Here is a 20,544-nt window from a genome sequence, read left to right on the forward strand (position 1 = left end):
TCTGTTTACACTATAGCAGTCCCAGTGCCTGGGACTGAATAAACCAGGTATAGCCTGTTTAAAGGAACAGTACGTGACGTCTCATCATTTAACCTACCCTAAAAGACCGTGTTCTAACAGTCCCGGACAGACGGCGGAGCCCCGGAGTAAGCCGTTTGTCACAATATCTATTAAATAAAATGGTCTTTTAGTTTAACATGTTGGCCAAAGTGTTGTAAGCCCCTGAGCTGGGGCTGCTATGGCAACTCACAGAAATGTCTGGGGGAGCTACATGTAGCAATAATGTTGCATCTCTAACACAGCAAGCCGCTGGGAGAGGGGAAATCACACTGTATCTATCACACAGGCACTGTGTTTGTGCACAGAGCCAAACACATGCAGCTGGCACTGAGAAGCTGACAAGCAGAGCTGCAAGGAAAGGGGGGGGGTGAAACAGAAGTGCAGTTCTTGTTCCATGACACTCCCCGTCTGGTATCTGGAGATACCACTATATAATTAAATATGTGGAACATATGTGCAATGCAAACAAACATAACAACATAATAATGCAAAATCCATGTCCACATAACGAGGTGATACCGGCCGGTACCACTGGCGTTGAAATCCCTTGGCAAAGTCTTTTAGGAAAGGATGTTGGGTGGATGAACCGCTCCAGGTTTGCTGGTTTCACCACAATGTCTTTCTGTGAAAGTCTCTGGCACTGTTTCCTTTCAACTTTGTGAGAGAACAGTCCCTTTGACTCTGTAGTTTTCTCTCAGAGTGCCTCACCTCGTGGATGTGCCAGTCATGGTAGTTTGTCATCCTATCACCTGGCGTTTGGCGGGAGGAGATGGCTTTTGGTTCCATGCGGAAGCGGATTAATGTCCCTGGAAGACTGATCGTCAAGTCTGGTCCAGTGAGGAGGGCGTCGTTCAGGGAGACTCCCTGCAGCTGAGCGCTAGGGCTGAACACTACCCGGATTTGATCGGGTTCCTGAGGGTGGTAGGCCCCAGATGATTGGAGGTACCCACATTCTTCGCCTTCCTTCATTAGAGGTGCTGGCTTTGCGTGGCTGGTAAGGAGTCTCTTCTGGATGAAGGCCACAAAGTTGCTTTTGGTCTCCGGCTCCCTTTGTGGGTTGCGGCGGAGCGAAGTGAGCCTAGAGATGAGAAAAAATGCTCCCGAGGTTCACAGCACCTTCACTCAGCCAACGTATGATGTAAAAAACTTTATTAGTAACCAGCACAGTACAGCATGATCACTCTGACGCGTTTCGTCCTATCCCGGACTTTTTCAAAGAGTGCCGTTCATACAACATGTCCCTGTTCATATAGGGGGTGAGTCAGATCAACAACCAATCGAAATAAAGGTCAATTTAACCTGCACCTGATCAATCAGGAATAGGCTATAATCTAGTGATTGTTCTCATTACCATACCCACGACATGGGGGGACATGCACAAATACAAAAATACAAAAATGCATACATATTTAGACAAAATAAATAAAAACAGCCTAATGCTGTATAAAGTTAAAAACATAGAAATGGGTGTAATACAACTGCTGGTATTAGATTAATTTATCAATTGATATTAAATTAACTATTCATTTACTCTGGTTGAAAAGTGGATATGGTCATAACCTTCATAAAGATAATGAAATAAATTCTATGAACACAAATAATTTATATATTTGTCAGAACATCTCTACAGTATATGCAATGTGGGTAATTTATCATTATATATATAACACAATATACATTAGTACGCTATTAGGTCATAGTTCAATACAATGTAGCACACCTTGAACACCCCTCCACAATGGGCCATTATCCCACCAAGAAGTGCTTAAGCTCCCAGTCTTGGTTGATTCCGGCCGGATGGAGTGTGTTCAAGGTGTACACCCAATACATTTCCTGTTTGTTCAAGACACCTTCCCTGTATCCTCCCCTAGTATGACATGGTATATGCTCAATTGCAGTGAATGAAAAATTATTTATACCTCCTTTAGGGCATCTAGAAAAATGTCTAGGGACGGGGTGTGTAGTGTCCTTTCTTTTAATAATTCTTACATGCTCTGCAATGCGAGTTTTAACTGATCTAATTGTGCGTCCTACGTACATTTTATTACAGCCGCATCTTAGAAGATATATGGTGAAAGCCGTATTACAATTTAGAAACTCCTTTATGTAATGTTTTATTCCATTGGACTCAACATATTTAGTACTATGAGCATACTTACACATAGAACAATTTCCACATGCAAAGAAGCCCTTAGGGATCCCTTTAACTCTGACAGACTCTGACTGAAAGTGGCTAGGTGCAAGATGTGATGCTAAGGTTTTAGCTTTCCGGAATGTGAATCTTGGCCCATTTTTTATGTACTCTGCAATATCCCTGTCCAATGACAGCGTGTGCCAGTGTTTGTGTATAATATCACATATTTGTTTGGACTGTCGGTTATAAGTGGTAACAAAATAAGGGCTTACGTCCCCTAGCTTTGGGACTGTTTTTGATATATAAATCGAATAAATCTATTCTTAAAGGGAGAGCTACTGATTTGTCAGGTGCAGAGTCTGATTATTCTGAAGGCGATTATAGATCACATTCTGTATCCTTTGAAGGTTCTACCGAAAGTATACGGGATAACCAGGGGAGGTCAAGGAGTGACAGTAGGTCCTCCATTACATCTACAGGAGCCAGAGCAAAGACACAAGAACAGGCACCCCCCTCTTCTTCTTCTTTTTTATCAGCAGGAACAAGATCACGCCACGAACCAGACGATCGCAGCGGAAACGTAGACACACGCGGGCGAACGAAAAGGAAAAAGTATATGTAGATGAATCTACCAGTAATGTCATTAATCTCTCCGGAATAGAATTGTCTCATTCACAGCTGACATTACTCAACAAAGGATTGGGCTTTGCTCCGGTACAGGACTTCCATCTTTTCCAGACGGTTATTGATTTACAACGTTTCACACGTAAATTGTCTCTTAAAAAGTTCTTTTCATCTAGAAGCCAATTTCAATCTGTTAACATGTCGGATGTCCCAGATTTCTGTGACACTAACCCCTCTGGTGGTGTTAATAATATTGACAATGTTGTTATGTCTGATGTTACTTTAGATGTTGTGCCTAATGTCTCACTTCATACATTTCAGGAAACCTGCGTGCTGTCTGACTTGGATGCACTACTTGAGCAGCAAGGTGAAGAAATCAACTCTTTCTCCCAACCTTTCTTCAGTACCCAATCATCTGGTTTAAAAAATAAGTCTATCTTCTGCCCAAATAACAGTAGGGGACCGTTCATCACGGCATTTGAAAGGTTGGTAGAAAGAGACCTGAAAATATTAGCTAAGGGCTTTTCTTACTCATCTCTGCATGCCAACAATCTGACGTACACAGAGGTCCAAGAGTTGAATGTCTTGAAAAGTAATAACGACATCATGTTTAGAAATGCTGACAAAGGGGGGGCCCTTGTTGTGTTATCAACTACTCAATACAGAGAAGAGGCATTGAGACAGTTGGGGAATCCACAAAATTACACTTTATTGAAAAAAGATCCCACATCAGAATTTATGTTACAGTATGAGGAACTTATTGAATTTGGAAAAATTCTATGCACTCTAAATAAACATGAAATTGAATTTCTAAATAACCCACATCCCGTGATTCCAGTGTTTCACCATCTCACAATGATCCATAAGACCCTGGTCAACCCGCCTGGGCGTCCAATAGTGGCGGGTATAGGATCTTTGGGAGATGGTTTATCACGCTTTGTGGATTCTTATCTAAAACCTCTTGTTTTTTCTTTGCCATCCTTTATAAAGGAATCCACGGATCTCATGGTCGATGTACAGGACCTGGTCTGGAAGAAAGAATACAGATGGGTCACGCTTGACGTGGTCTCTCTTTATTCAATTATTCATCACGATCACGGGTTATCAGCTATTGCACATTTTCTTCAATTATCACAATTATCCACGTCACTTTGCACTTTTCTTTTGGAATCTATAAAAATTTTATTAACTCACAATTACTTCATGTTTGATTCACGTTTTTATTTACAGTTGTTAGGCACTGCAATGGGCACGAGTTTCGCACCTTCATATGCGAATCTATTTATGGGTTTATGGGAAGCACAACATATCTATCACAGTAGTAATATTTATCGTTCACAAATCATTTATTTCAAACGATTCATCGACGATCTCATTATAATATGGGACGGCGATGAATCATCACTTTATTCATTCATTAATATACTTAATACCAATGATAAAAATATCAAATTTACCTATGAGCATAATATTAGTTGTATTAACTATCTAGACCTGCTCCTGTACATCGACCATGACCAAAAAATCCAAATTGACATTTTTCGCAAACCCAATTCTAGAAATAATTTGTTATCAGCTAAAAGCTGTCACCCACAGTCATTACTCAAAGGCATTCCTAAGGCTCAGTTTATACGGTTAAGACGTATATGCTCGAATGATGATAACTTCTATTCACAATCAGAAGCATTGTTCGAAAGATTTCAGGCCAGAGGCTATGGCATCAGGGACATCCAAGCGGCATTTGATCACGCTAGGTCATTAGATCGTTCTGTACTTCTAGAAAAGAACAAGAAAAAACACCATTTTGGGAATATATCAAAAACAGTCCCAAAGCTAGGGGACGTAAGCCCTTATTTTGTTACCACTTATAACCGACAGTCCAAACAAATATGTGATATTATACACAAACACTGGCACACGCTGTCATTGGACAGGGATATTGCAGAGTACATAAAAAATGGGCCAAGATTCACATTCCGGAAAGCTAAAACCTTAGCATCACATCTTGCACCTAGCCACTTTCAGTCAGAGTCTGTCAGAGTTAAAGGGATCCCTAAGGGCTTCTTTGCATGTGGAAATTGTTCTATGTGTAAGTATGCTCATAGTACTAAATATGTTGAGTCCAATGGAATAAAACATTACATAAAGGAGTTTCTAAATTGTAATACGGCTTTCACCATATATCTTCTAAGATGCGGCTGTAATAAAATGTACGTAGGACGCACAATTAGATCAGTTAAAACTCGCATTGCAGAGCATGTAAGACTTATTAAAAGAAAGGACACTACACACCCCGTCCCTAGACATTTTTCTAGATGCCCTAAAGGAGGTATAAATAATTTTTCATTCACTGCAATTGAGCATATACCATGTCATACTAGGGGAGGATACAGGGAAGGTGTCTTGAACAAACAGGAAATGTATTGGGTGTACACCTTGAACACACTCCATCCGGCCGGAATCAACCAAGACTGGGAGCTTAAGCACTTCTTGGTGGGATAATGGCCCATTGTGGAGGGGTGTTCAAGGTGTGCTACATTGTATTGAACTATGACCTAATAGCGTACTAATGTATATTGTGTTATATATATAATGATAAATTACCCACATTGCATATAGAGATGTTCTGACAAATATATAAATTATTTGTGTTCATAGAATTTATTTCATTATCTTTATGAAGGTTATGACCATATCCACTTTTCAACCAGAGTAAATGAATAGTTAATTTAATATCAATTGATAAATTAATCTAATACCAGCAGTTGTATTACACCCATTTCTATGTTTTTAACTTTATACAGCATTAGGCTGTTTTTATTTATTTTGTCTAAATATGTATGCATTTTTGTATTTTTGTATTTGTGCATGTCCCCCCATGTCGTGGGTATGGTAATGAGAACAATCACTAGATTATAGCCTATTCCTGATTGATCAGGTGCAGGTTAAATTGACCTTTATTTCGATTGGTTGTTGATCTGACTCACCCCCTATATGAGCAGGGACATGTTGTATGAACGGCACTCTTTGAAAAAGTCCGGGATAGGACGAAACGCGTCAGAGTGATCATGCTGTACTGTGCTGGTTACTAATAAAGTTTTTTACATCATACGTTGGCTGAGTGAAGGTGCTGTGAACCTCGGGAGCATTTTTTCTCTTCTACTTGTGACGTCACATCCGGTTGGAGCACGCAGACGCCATCCACAGCGGGATCCCTCCATTGCAGAGTCTCCGGATCAAGCTGTGAGCTGTAAACAGGGACGGCTTTTCCTAGGGACCTCCACGCGGTACACAGGGGAGACAGGTGAGGTTTTATGGTAGCCGGGCTGTGATTTACTAGGGGGCGCCCCCCTGGGAGGTGTCCCCGTGTACCTCTACCGGTGTTCCAATACCCCACTCCCCATGTTAGTATCGGAGGTACCCCATATTCATATTTATACCTATATTACTAAATAATGGGCGTCCAACCCTCTTTCCTAAAACGCACTCCATAGTGCCTGGCTAGTGGCCTCGATATTTGGGGGTCTCACCCTAGTTTTTTCTACTGAGCCTAGAGATGGCAGGTTCTCTATTGTTCAGGAGGCGTCTTTTTGGTGAACGGAATGGTGGCGGGTTCACCCAGCTGCCCGGTCCGTCTTTAACGAGCTCCTTGACTGTTAACCTCGGGAATCCTCTATCTCCCTCAATGGTGTTTGTTTGTCGTCCCTTGTTGTCTGGAACGCTGTGCACCGTAGGTCATCGGTGCATTTCTCTTGCACGAGAACATCTCCACGTAGTTTGGTGAAACGCTTTTGTGTCTCTTTGTTGACTGCCATCGGGAGGTTATTGTCTCCCTGGACGTAACGAAGAACAGTCTCTTTTGCCCTAGTAAATCCCTTTATGAAATGTCTCCGTGGCTGTCTCTTTTTAGACGTGTGAGAGGACAGTCTTTTTGACACTGTGGCTTCACCTGTAGGGCGCAATCTTTGGCGGCTATGCCAGTTGTGGCAGCTGGCTGCTTTGTCGCTTGATACTCTATGGAGAGGAACAACTGTACGTCTTAGTCGTGCCATTGCTCGCGAGAGGACGGTTTGATTGTTTATTGCCTTTTGGACGATCCCTTTGTCGGTCACCTTTGGGAGGTTACTTTCTTCCTTCGGTGGAATCGATTCATCATCCTTAGCTGTCTGGACTGCTGAGCATCCCAGGCCATTGTTACATCCCCCCGATGTGAGGATGTTTTTGTTGATCTCAGGGGTATGACCTTGTCTTTTCTCTTCACTTGGCCCGTCGGTCGCTTGGAGATGGCCAAGACATGGTTCAGAGAGAGATGTTTGTCCACATTCTGTTACCACCGTTCTGCGGGCATCAACATAGTCTTGCCCGTGCTCTTTGTTGGTGCACACGTTCCCCACTATCACCCATCCTAGGTCAAGTCTTTGGGCGTATGGTGCGTTGTGGCGTCCGTTATGCTGTTTACGGACTTTATGTACCCTCATGATGTCCCTGCCGAGCAGCAGCAAGATCTTGGCGCCTTGTTCTACCGGCAGGATGTAGTTGGCTATTCCTTTAAGGTGGGGGTAATGGCGTGCCACGTCTGGTGTGGGAATCTCGTCCCTGTTTGTGGCCTTGTGGTTACACTCGATGAGTGTGGGGAGAGCTATTTTCACTCTGTTATCCACTGAACATATGATGTAACCGCTTGCTCTTCTCCCTGTTGACTCAGTTGACCCTGCACAGGTTCTGAGGGTGTAGGGTGAGGCATTGTCCTGTAAGTTGAATAGGTTGAAGAACTCCGTCTTCGAAAATGATCTGTTGCTTTGGTCGTCGAGGATTGCATACATCCGAATAGCCTTCTCAGGTTGTCCCTGGGGGTGCACTGCGACAAGGCATATTTTGGAGCAGGACATTTTGTCGCTTTCTTTGCCGCAAACTTCGGTGCGCTGAGATGTGATGGATGTTGGCTCTCCTTCTCCTTCCTCCCCGCCATGCTCCACTACGGAGGATGGGTTGTTGAGTTGATGGAGTGTCAGCGCCTCTGGGTGTAACGATGTCACGTGCTTGTCACTTTCGCACACTGTACATTTGATTTCTTCTTTACAGTCTTTGAATAAATGAGTTGTGGAAGCACAACATTTGAAACAAGCTCCCCATTCCCTGAGTATGTTCTTTCGCTCCTCTATGGGTTTCATTCTGAATCCGATACACTCGTTAAGCGGATGCGGCCTTTTGTCTATAGGGCATTCTTTGTTAAGGTCCCTTGGTTTCTTGTCACCGGCGACCGACTGATCGGGAGTAGTTTGGACCGAGATGGGTGTTTGAGTGTTACCGTATCTCGCCACGGGTCTCTCATTCCTCAGGCTGCTTGAACTGTGTGTGGTTTGCGCACCTAAGATGAAACTGGGATCGTTCCTTGTCCTTGCCGCTTCGCGGATGAAGCTTACGAAGAATGAGAATGTGGGGTAGACGACTTGCTTTGTATTTGGAGCCTTGTGAGATCCATTTTTCTTGGAGGTTGAAGGGTAGCTTCTCCAGGATGGGTCTCACTCCACGAGCTGAGTCTAGGGCGTTGAGACCTATTAAGGAATGGTCTTTCCTCGCGAACTCCAGTTCTTGCAGCAGGTCCCCGAGCTCTCGTAACTTCGAGTAGTCTTTAGTTGTGATCTTGGGGAAGCTGTCGATTCTTTTGAAGAGCGAATCCTCGACTGCTTCGGGGCTGCCGTAGGACTCTTCTAGCCTTTCCCACACTAGGTCAAGACCTACTTGGGGCTGGTGCGCGTTTGCCGCCCGAAGTCTCTTCGCGTGCTCCCTGGATTCGTTCCCCAGGAACTTGAATAGCAGGTTGAGCTCTTCCCTTGCTGAGAAGTCCAAGCTGTGGATTGTGTCTTTGAACGTGAACTTCCGCTGAGGAGATGGGTACATTTGGTGCGCTGAGGGCTTGCTGGGAGTTAGAGCTGGCAGCAGGTTAGGGGAGGTTGTATGTGTAGCCCCTGCACTAGGCCAGGTTACCCCCCTAGGCCCCAGTTAGTCCCCAATCCTATAATCTAGATTCTGGTTGCTACTTAGGTAGGGGCCCTTCCCCTTTAGTTATTTGCTACGTTCAGGGATACAGTTCATCTGCTGGCAGCCCTGATTATCGTTATTCTGGAAGCCAGAGGTCATGTGTAAGATGATTTAGCTCAGATAGTGTCAACTCGGCCCTCTTTTCCAAGCACGACAAGGTCTGTTTCTTTTCTTTACTTTATTTGTAGAAAGCAGGTAAAAACAGTCACTTGTGTAGAGGTATAGGTGTTGGGATAGAGTCTCTCTGTGTGTGCTTGGTAGTAAAGGTAGGTGAAAAGATAATCCTACAGTACCAGTACAGGGGTTACAGCAAGGTACTCACTCATCCAGAGGTATGGTGGAAAGGAAGTCCCAATGTATGCTGGGAGGCAAGATAGCCTGGGACAGACCATCTGTGGGCAGAGCAGAGGGGGAGAAAGCAGACTAGCCCATTTGGGAGAAAGGCTGGGGCTGCTATGGCAACTCACAGAAATGTCTGGGGGAGCTACATAAAGTAGCAATAATGTTGCATCTCTAACACAGCAAGCCGCTGGGAGAGGGGAAATCACACTGTATCTATCACACAGGCACTGTGTTTGTGCACAGAGCCAAACACATGCAGCTGGCACTGAGAAGCTGACAAGCAGAGCTGCAAGGAAAGGGGAGGGGGGGTGAAACAGAAGTGCAGTTCTTGTTCCATGACAATCGTGTCTGGGATCAGACCACCACTCAAGATAGAGACTATCTTCATGGTGGGATCGTCCAGTGGGATACCACCCAATGCCGAGGCAGATTCATCGTGGGATCAGTGGATCCACTCTGTATTCTTTTCAGCGCTCGGGTGTGGACACACCCGGCAGGTACCTTCTTCACAACACGTGCACCAACCACCTACTCAAACTAGTGGGCAGCGCTGTCTCACACTTGGGTGACCTTGGGACTCTTGGGACACGGAGTTGGGGGATAAGGTGTGGAGTTATGGCCCTGTGAGGCCCAGTGTTACAGGGTGACACTATTGTCATATGGTTATATGGTTCTGTGTGCATATAGTAAACTGTTTATCCATACCCTGGTGTATGTGGTTACTGTATGCGGGTCCTGTGTCAGGGGTTATTCTACACTCTAGAATCCTGCACAGGTGGAGGCGCTGTAAGTACATTCCAGAATACACCCAGGCTCCACGTGGCGGAGGTTCAGTCCTCCTGTGAGCCTGACAGGTAATGCACCACACCTGGTAATACATGTAGATTTCCCCACATGGTCCCTATCTGCGATTAGGGGGGGAAGTGTGTTACATATGTATATAGCGAATATAGCATACTTAATATTTAGGCTTGAAATCAACCTATCTTAAAATCTATCCACACACCCACCAATTACATCCTAACTGTACAGAGGGTTAGGAGGAGGAGAATAATTCTATTGTTCCCAACAGTGTGTGATCCGCTTATTTTTATTGAATTTCCGTGCTGTCTTAACGTCCCTGCTTGTCTGTCATTTCCTAATAAGGGTATTTTATTTAATGTGACATTTTAACTATGCAACTAATTCATCCCTTGATTGGAGCGCTTTTCTAGCCTTTGCAAGCATTTGTTCTCATTGGCCAGTGCGCTACCTTCTAGCACCCAATCAACAATATATATTAGACTGTAGTAAGAGCTCCTCCCCCCCCCCCTGCCCCTTATGCCATTTATCCCTGTTTTTCTTTATATATTAATTCTGAGCGTTCTTGAGTTTGCCGTCTCACTCCATATTACTTCTAGATTCCGCGCTCCGTGTGCAGTGACAGCTGTTCCCCGGGATATAGGAAAGCTGCACGTGAGGGACAGTCTGTCTGCTGCTACGACTGCGTTCCCTGCTCAAAGGGAACTATCTCAAACATGACAGGTGGGTGAGCACACACACCCCATAATCACTACCGGGGGCTAAATTGCTGCACGTAAATCTCATTTTATATTAAGCGTGTGTGCCTATGTACTAACCTGACATTTCTCATTCTGCATCATCGCCGTACAAAATAACGTTTGCACAGAAATGGACTGAGCTAGGCGTACAGATGTGAATAGTATGTACTAAAAATGTATGTTTCCGTGCGCCAACAAAATAGGAGAAAGTGTTTAAAAATCATCCCCCAAGTTGAACCTGGCGTAAACTCTAAAAAGTCTATTTATATTGTTGATTCATCATTAAGTTGCTATTTATCAACCCGAATTTAGATTTTACACGGTATGGTTGTTTCATTAAATTGCTAAAGGAAATGTATTACTTTCACAGTATGGCTATTATAAATAATATTATACAAATAATTTATATTTACAAACACTAGTTATAAATGTAAAAAAAAATACACAGAATGTGGTTATAATTTAACTTGTAACAGGTATTTAATATGTTGTCAAAATTAATGTCAAACAACAATATGTATGAAGCCTTCATACAGTAAATATCATGTGCATTTTTGGAACGTTTGTACTACTTTTTAGCACACAAAAATTTGATACAAAAAAAAAAAAATTAAATATGATCTTAATACATAGGCCTTGAACACTTTCAGGATATAAAATAAATTCACCAATACAGAAACTCGCATGGTGTATCGGGACTGTTTTTTCTCCCCTTATCTATTAATGTGGGAAAGAGAGCAGTCAGTGTGGAAACACTGCAGATTGTAGGCATAAAAGGTTTTCTGTGTGCCCATAAAGGAGAAAAGTAATAGACATGCTACAAGTATTATTATTATTATTATTAAAAGTAACATTAAGGAAGAGGAGTCCCTGCCCCGAGGAGCTTACAGTCTAATTGGTAGGTAGGGAGAATGTACAGAGACAGTAGGAGGGAGTTCTGGTAAGTGCGTCTGAAGGGGGCCAAGCTTTATGTATCATGTGTTCACAATATCCACAGTGCTTTTCATATGCTTCTTTAAGCAAGTGTGTCTTAAGGTGGGTCTTAAAGGTGGATAGAGAGGGTGCTAGTCGGGTACTGAGGTGAAGGGCATTCCAGAGGTGTTGGGCAGTCAGTGAAAAGGTTTAAGGCGGGAGAGGGCTTTAGATACAAAGGGGGTAGAAAGAAGACATCCTTGAGAAGAACGCAAGAGTCTGGATGGTGCATAACGAGAAATTAGGGCTGAGATGTAAGGAGGGGCAGAAGAGTGTAAAGCTTTAAAAGTGAGGAGGAGAATGGAGTGTGAGATGCGGGATTTGATCGGAAGCCAGGAGAGGGATTTTAGGAGGGGAGATGCTGAGACAGATCTAGGAAAGAGTAGAGTGATTCTGGCAGCAGCGTTTAGGATAGATTGTAGGGGAGACAGGTGAGAGGCAGGAAGGCCGACAGCAGGAGGTTACAGTAATCAAGACGGGAGAGAATGAGAGCCTGAGTCAGAGTTTTAGCAGTCGAGCAACAGAGTAAAGGGCATATCTTTGTTATATTGCAGAGGAAAAAGCGACAGGTTTTAGAAATGTTTTGAATGTGAGGGGCAAATGTGAGAGAGGAGTCGAGTGTGACCCCTGGGCAGCGTGCTTGGGCTACTGGGTGAATGATCGTAGTTCCAACAGTAATGTGGAAGGAGGCAGTAGGTTTGGGAGGAAGTATGAGGAGCTCTGTTTTTGCCATGTTGAGTTTAAGGCGGCGGAGGGCCATCCAGGATGATATAGCAGAGAGACATTCAGAAACTTTGGTTTGTACAGCAGGTGTAAGGTCAGGTGTTGAAAAGTATATTTGTGTGTCGTCAGCATAGAGGTGATAATTAAACCCAAAAGATGTTATTAGGTCACCTAGAGAGGGTGTATACAGAGAAAAGAGAAGAGGTCCCAGGACAGAGCCCTGGGGTACCCACACAGAGAGATCAATAGAGGAGGAGGTGGTGTTAGCAGAAGAGACACTGAAAGTACGATGGGAGAGGTAGGATGAGATCAAGGAGAGAGCTTTGTTCCGAATACCAAGAGTTTGGAGAATGTGAAGGAGAAGAGGGTGGTCCACGGTGTCAAATGCTGCAGAGAGGTCGAGTAATATGAGCAGAGTGTAATGACCTCTGTCTTTGGCAGCATGGAGGTCGTCAGTTATGTTAGTGAGGGCTGTTTCTGTGGAGTGAGCAGTGCGGAAGCCAGATTGTATAGGGTCTAGGAGAGAATAGGTGTTGAGAAAATGGAGCAAGCGAGAGAATACAAGACGTTCAATGAGTTTAGAGGCAAAAGGCAGGAGGGAGACAGGACGATAGTTAGAAAGACAGGTAGGGTCAAGCTTGCTGTTTTTGAGTAATGGTATGACTGTTGCATGTTTGAAGGAGGATGGAAAGGTTCCAGAGCAGAGGGAGAAGTTTAAAATGTGTGTGAGCGTAGGGATTATAGTAGGAGCAAGAAGTTTTAGGAGATGGGGTCAAGAGGACAAGTGGTAGAGGGAGAAGAGACAATCAACAGCGACACATCCTCCTCTGAGACACTGGAAAAAGAGTCAAGGAAGGCAGGAGGAGAGTTAGGAAGAGGAGTAGGATGGGAAGAAGAAACAGAGGGGATGTTCTGCCGTATGGAGTCCACCTTTTCCTTAAAATAGTCAGCAAAGTCCTGAGCAGAGATGGAGGAAGGAGAGGCAGCTGAGGATGGTTTGAGTAGAGTATCAAAGACAGAGAACAGTCGGCGTGGGTTAGACTTGTGCATATTGATAGTGAAGAAAAGTAGGCTTGTTTAGCTTGCGAGAGGGCAGAGTTGAAACAGGATAGCATAAATTTGTAGTGAAGGAAATCTGTGAGAGTATGAGATTTCGTCCAGAGGCATTCAGAGAAACGAGTGGAGGAACACAGCATGCGTGTGTGAGAATTTAGCCAGGATTCAAAGTCAGAGAGAAAGGCAGAGGGGGGGTGAGTAGAGGTAGGTGGGCGATAGATGACCGCCACATGGACAGGGAGAGAAGAGAAAATCTGGACAGTGTGAGCCTCATAGGAGGGAAAAGCAAGAGATGGTGGAATAGGAAGGGTTCGGTAAAGGCAAATAGAGGAGAGCAGGAGCCCCACGCCTCCACCCCTGCCATCAGTGCGCGGAGTGTGGGAGAAGGAAAGGCCACCATAGGAGAGGGCAGCTTCCAGAGCATAGATATGACATGTTTTCTGGCCTTGATGCATTCTACACTTTCTCTTTCAGACATGGCAAACTGTCTGCAGTGTCCTGAAGATGCGTGGCCCGATGAGAAGAAAGTCATGTGTGTCAAGAAAACATTGAATTTCCTGTCCTTTCAGGAACCCTTGGGATTAGCTTTAACAACACTTTCTGTTACATTCTGTATTGGAACTTTTTCTGTGCTAGTGGTCTTCATTATACATAGGGACACACCCATAGTCAAGGCCAACAACAGAGATCTCAGCTACACCCTCCTCATCTCCCTCATGCTGTGCTTCCTCTGCCCCTTGTTATTCATTGGCCAACCTACAATGGTGACCTGCCTGCTGAGACGTGCTGCCTTCTGTGTCATCTTCACATTGGCGGTTTCCTCAGTCCTAGGAAAAACTATCATAGTTTTTGTTGCTTTCAAATCCACAAAACCCGGCAGCAAGTTAAAGAAGTGGGTGGGAAAGAGATTATCTAGCTCGGTTGTCCTAATATGCTCACTAGTGGAATTGGGGATCTGCCTGGTGTCTTTAGGGCACTCCCCTCCATTCCCAGATAGAGACACCAAGACGGAAACTGGGAAAATAATATTACTATGTAATGAAGGCTCCATCGTTGGGTTTTATATACGACTTGGCTATATTGGATTTCTGGCTCTCGCCAGCTTTATTGTAGCTTTTATGGTAAGGAAGTTGCCTGATCACTTTAATGAAGCTCGCAATATAACATTCAGCATGATGGTCTTCTGTACTGTTTGGGTAACCTTCATCCCAGCATATGAGACCACCAAAGGCAAAACCATGGTGGCTGTGGAGATATTTGCCATTCTGGCTTCTAGTGCAGGGCTCCTGGGCTGTATTTTTATTTCTAAGTGCTACACTATAATGATAAAGTCTTACTTAAATATTAGGGAAACATTATTAGGTAGAATACGAAATTATCCAAAGTAAATATATTTGTGTGTCTATGGCATTTACTTTTTTTAACTAAAATATTAGATAAATTAGAAATAATACACTCCAGTATGAACTTAGATCTCAGTGATTAAATGCCCAGTCAACAACGTTTCTGGTGCCCAGTTTCTTGCAACAATAGTGAGTGGCCCTTGTCTTGCTTTCTATTTTTTATTGTTACATGAAGATTACTATGGAACCTTAATATAGTGACCCACGGTTGGTCTTTAGGGAGCTTTAATTCTATTTTCTATCAGGTAATGCCCAAACACATATTTACAGAGAGTCCCTTCATTACCACCCACAAGCGAATGGAATGGTAGAATGCTTCCATCAGAATGTAGGGTCCATATGTAGAGGGATTCCACTTAATACGGATTTGATTATGCTGCTGCTATAATACATTGTTTCATATAGTTACAGCAGTACATATTAGAAAAGGTTGAAAAGACATGTACGGTACATTGAGTCCAAACTATATTAAATTCAGGTGAATAATACTCGTCCTATATTTGTATTTACAGCATATTGATCCGTAAGGAGGAAAACAAAAAACCCAAGTGAAAAATTAATTAATGAAATCTCATTAGAGTCAAAATAAATTCCTTCCTGATTTCATGAAATCAGCATGCGGATTTGACGTTAATAAATCCATTTGGAGTCTTTGGAATCTGCCTTTGGATTCCACAAGTACAGATTTCTTTTTAATCCGATAATGTTTCTAAGCGTGTTATTTAAAAATCAAATCCGCGCACCTCCATTTTGCCACTCCCGCTTCCTGCCTTTTGTTTTTCTCATGCTTATGACTTTGAGGAAGGGGAGAGGGTGTGTGGGAACGGGCTGGTGGCTGGGTTGGTGTGTGGATAGACAGCAGGCAGTTCTATCAGCCGCAGGCAGGGAGAAAGAGATGAGTGAGTTTGTTTGTTTTATTTTTGGTTTAATTTTTATTTTCATTATGGAGAGTGGTGGTGGCATCTAGGGCAGGAGGGGATCTGCTCTTGCCTTTCCTGTGAGGAGGACATTCTCAGTTAACAATGAGGCATATTAGCAAGGGCAGCAGTAGATGTACCGGTTGTTTTTCCTGGTACCAGCTGTAGTTGAAGTCCTGCGACTGCATCTCCTGTTGTGTGCATGCCTCAGGAACCTGTTGCTCCTATTGTTGTTCAGCCTCTTCTACAGAGACAGGATATGTCTGAGTTGAGCTTGAGTGAGGTTTAACTTTCTTCAACCTCGCTTTGGAAATAGCTCTGTGCTCGAGGATGCAGGTAGTAGTGAGGATTGGAGGCTATTGTCTATTTGGTGGAGAGTGAGTTTGTGTCAGGGCCACGTTTATCAGCAGCTATTTCCTCTGTGTCATTTAACTCAGGTAAATCTGGCTGTATAGAAACTAAGACTGTTGATGTTTCCTGTGCCGAAGTCCATCTGTTTGAAAATGTGTGCGAGCAGGAAATGCAGCAGCTCTTGTTGCCAGCGCATGCAGGTTAGGTCAGTGCAGGGTTGCCAGAGCAGGCCCAGTTCTAACCTGTAGTGGTCCTCCATTAAAAGTTTTGAATTGGTGCCCCTGGATCTTGTTTCCGCTGCAACATCTGAGTCTGTCACACCAAGCATCTCCTTCTGCTTTAGCTGGGGCAAACAAAGCATCAGCAGGTGCAGTTACAAGGGTGGAAAAATCAAGATGACGTGGGTAAGTTAGCAGGGAATGCTTCTAGCATTGAGGAGGTCGTGACTGATTTAAGTTTGTCTGGGCAAGGATGTTGACAGTGACATTGGGGGTGGTGATGGTGGCTCTTCTGATGAGTGTCTTGTAGAAGGTGAGGCAGAGGAATGCAGATGTGTTTTTCGAAGATGTAAAGGTAGTAGCCCTTAGGTTGGCATTTGTGGTATTACAGTCTTCTCCACCAGCTCACAGGCATCACAGGGGTCCAGTCGTCTGCCAACATTAGTCACCTTCACCTTCATCATGTGGGAATTATTCTAATTGCCGCGTTATGACACCGTGAGAGACTCTGCGGTGGTATACTGTGTCCTTTCTGGTGCAACGGGGCATAGGGGCAAGAGTGGATGCCGCCTGGGATGTGTGATCTGCAGCATACATGCAGAACAACCACTATGACCTCTAGGAAAGGTAGAGTGAGCAAACATGTGTCTCCAGACATGATCCTGCTCTGGGTCATTGTGGAAAAGCTACCATCACCCACCAAATGAGGCAGCCACCCACTCCTTCCCAATGGCACACCCGACCCAAGCTGGCTCCAGGGTCTTCCCCTTCTGTGAGAAGTAACTCTGTTGCTTCTCCACCTATATCCCCACCTCTGGAACCTGCTTCCTCACATCCACCACTCCCCCAGAGACAATGGAGTTAGGGAGTGAGAACGAGACCTAGCAGGCTTCAGAGACAGGGTCTGTTGCTAGAGTACAGACATTGTATCCCTTTGCGTGGCATTATGTGTTGCTGCATTGCATTTACTGTGGGGACATTGTAAATAGAGGAGAGGTAGTTGAAGATGCTTGGACATGGCTCATTGGTGAGCCATGTCACCGGACATTACATTGTTTGCAGCAGTCATGGTCAGGATCCTGTCCCTGTAGCTGCACGTCATCCTTCGTCTTCTCCGTTCTCCCCATGAAAGCAATTGGCTCAGTCCCAATTCAATTCCTCTGGTTTACTTTTCCTTACTTCTAGTCATTGACCTTGTCCTTTACTGTCAGGTGTCACTGTACAGAACGCAGAATTATTTTTCAGCCATGATAGCAGAGATGTCTTGGAAATGGTGCAGGTAGGGAACGAAACGTTGATCTTCTGTTAGAATTATTTATACATTTTATAGTATTTTTTCACAAGACAACTAGACTGACGTTTTTCTATGATTGAATATCTGTGTGAAGTGCTGACAAGTCATGGTAGAAAGGGGGGGTGATAGACAGCACTCTTTTGGTTTGCTGACAAGTCATGTGTCAAGTGTTCCAACCTTGATGTTACAGTGGTGGCTGTTGTAGCAGTCTATTATTTTATGCAGGTTTAATCACAGTTACTTTAATCCTATTGGCTTTTCAGGACCAAATAGGAAAAAGTGAAAACCACATAAACAAAGAATAATAGAACTGATAAGTTAAAAGTGCACTGTAACTTGAATATACAATGTATTAAATCAAGGAGATAAAGGAAGGGCGTTAAAAGTAAAATAATGCAAAAAGGGGGGTAACCAACAACCCCGCCTGGGATGAACACTGGAAGGCAGGCAAACTTTAAACCATACAGTGGACTCTGCATGGATGCACCAGTGTTTGGAACACCACCACGATGTTCATTGGGACCTCTGCTTCCTGGTCTCACATAGCTTGGCTAATGCCAGGAACAGGTTGGTTGGGAGGTCCCAGGGCTGTGGCACTGGGCATATCACATCACAATGGCCACAGTGGCCAGTAGTATTACTTGGCAAAAGTTGTGGAACAGACATCCGCACTGTGAGTCGCGACTCTGAGGAAGTGAGGAATGGAAGCAACGCAGCACCTGTTTGTGCTCCAGTCGCCCTTTCTGGTGTAATAGAGGTAATCCCCAGTCTGCTCTGTGGCAGACTCAGCGGCTTACTGGGAGTACATATTCCAAGACTTTGCAGAGTCCCTTCCTGGCTGTGAAGAAATTCCTGCAAAGTCCCTTGTTGACAGAAGCCACTTGATGCAGAATTCAGAAGTTTAATTTCTTGCTCCTCCATTGTGAGAAAGAGAATCAGTTTCTTCTCTCCTATGTTGAGAGAGACTTCTGGAAGTCCACTCCGTCATTTGTTTTCTTGCTGGTGCTGCCTGTTTAACTTAGCAAGACCTGTAACAGGTATAACATCGCGTAAGTGTGGTCTACTCTTCTCCACCAATTTGCTGCACCATTTGAGTTGAAACATGCATGTACCATTAACATTGTTTCTTGTGACAAACAAAGAGTTGTATATATACCCGAGCATTACTGAGAAGTGGAACAGTAACTAATTTAATGACATACAAATGTTAAGCAAGCCAAGCACTATGACCGCTGCCAACCCGAATTATGTCATGGAGAAAGAAGGGCAAGAGCCCATATGCCGATGCTCCAGATATGAAGGAAACTGCAAGTGTAAATAATCATCATGTCTCATGAATGTTCATTGAACGCTTGAGTGAGTGAGAATGACGGGAGAGGACTGCTGGTTAATGCTTGAGTTAGAGACACCCGTGCATAAGTGGACTAAAACTGCAGCTAGAGGAAGGAATGATCGGGAGAGTCCTGCAGCCTGAGCTCCAAAAGACCTCACTAGCGAGACACCCAACCCCCATACACAATTCCAATACCTGAAATATATGCTGCTGTCACACGGGCACCAGGGCAGCTTAGAAATAAAGTCATAAAGAACTCATATGTTCCGTTCCCCGTAGTCTCTTGCAAAGTCGCAGGATCAAGGATTCTCCAGTCTGGTGCGTGATCCTGCCGATACCGTCCAAACAATGCGGAAAAAAGAAAAAATAGGCTGAGCACTGCAGAGCACTAGTATGGAAGCTGGACAAAAGGTAGCTGTGAAAAATGGTTTCTTGAAGGTACAACATCCCTGCAGTCACTCTGATGCATTTCGTACCTGTTGGTACTTTGTCAAAGAGTGACGGTAGGTAGAGCTGGGGAACCTTTTTGTAGCTGCTTCTGGGTAAAGCTTAATTGAAAAACTGAAGGCAAGTGTATTAAGTACCTCTGAATTGAGGAACTCAATAGAAGAAAAATTGAGCACAGCAGCAAAAAGATGATGGGGCTACAATATGAAGACTAAATAAAATCCATTTATTGTAAAGGTGACGCATGGCACAAGCGAGATCGGTACTCTAACGCGTTTCACAATTATTGCAGCGCTTCGTCAGAGTGTGTGATTCTATTGTGAGTATCCATCTTTGTAGCCTTTTCCCCAAACCAGAAGTGATGTGATGGCACATACCACGTGTGAATTGGATGAAAAACGCTGTAGAGAAAACAAAGAAAAATATGGACCGGGCACTTCTTAAAAAATAAAAATGAAAATAAAAAGTGAACTGTGTCAAATCAATAAAGAAATGTGATATATATATATATATATATACAAACAAAAGACTGCGCCTATAAATGGGTGTACATAATAGACAAATGTTATACGTATATATAAAAGAATTTTAGAATTGCCCTTGACAGTATGGGCTATTAAATATAATAACGTGAATTCTAATAAGATGATGATTTAACCAAATAGATAATATATATAAATGTCAAAGAATGATATAAGTATGTCTATATATTGCTAATGTGTATATATTGCTAACTGAAAATATATGTGGCCATAAATAATATAAAACAAAATGAACAAGGGATAATATTGAATAAAAATCAATGTAAATGCATGAACCGTAGGTAAAAGTCTAAAAAATGAATAAATCAATAGTTTGATGACACTGTAGTCAGGATACTGGCAGCCTTCCACAAAGAATCAACGAATTCCAAGCAGATCTGTTCAAAAAACACAAAAAGAAAGCGCCCGATCCTTGTGCAATAAGTCCAAAAAAATACACATTTAATATCCCTTAAAATTCCAACAAAATACAAACTCACAAAGAACAAAGTTAAAATAGCATGTTATGAGGTATACTCATGCACCAAACGGGGACTCAGCTATTC

General features: G+C 43.5%; 1 protein-coding gene across 1 annotated transcript in view; it reads left to right on the forward strand.

Annotated features, from left to right (window-relative positions):
- Positions 1 to 19,456, forward strand: part of LOC142464236 (vomeronasal type-2 receptor 26-like) — a 56,027-nt gene extending 36,571 nt beyond the window's left edge. Inside the window, exons 5-6 of the mRNA XM_075567642.1 lie at positions 10,603 to 10,726; positions 13,969 to 19,456. Of these exons, the coding sequence (XP_075423757.1) occupies positions 10,603 to 10,726; positions 13,969 to 14,882 (1,038 nt within the window). The 3' untranslated portion in view covers positions 14,883 to 19,456. The remainder of the gene's footprint in view (positions 1 to 10,602; positions 10,727 to 13,968) is intronic.
- The last annotated feature ends 1,088 nt before the right edge of the window (positions 19,457 to 20,544 follow it).

The sequence above is a fragment of the Ascaphus truei genome, chromosome 12 (genome assembly GCF_040206685.1).
Source record: "Ascaphus truei isolate aAscTru1 chromosome 12, aAscTru1.hap1, whole genome shotgun sequence".
Classification (NCBI taxonomy): domain Eukaryota; kingdom Metazoa; phylum Chordata; class Amphibia; order Anura; family Ascaphidae; genus Ascaphus; species Ascaphus truei.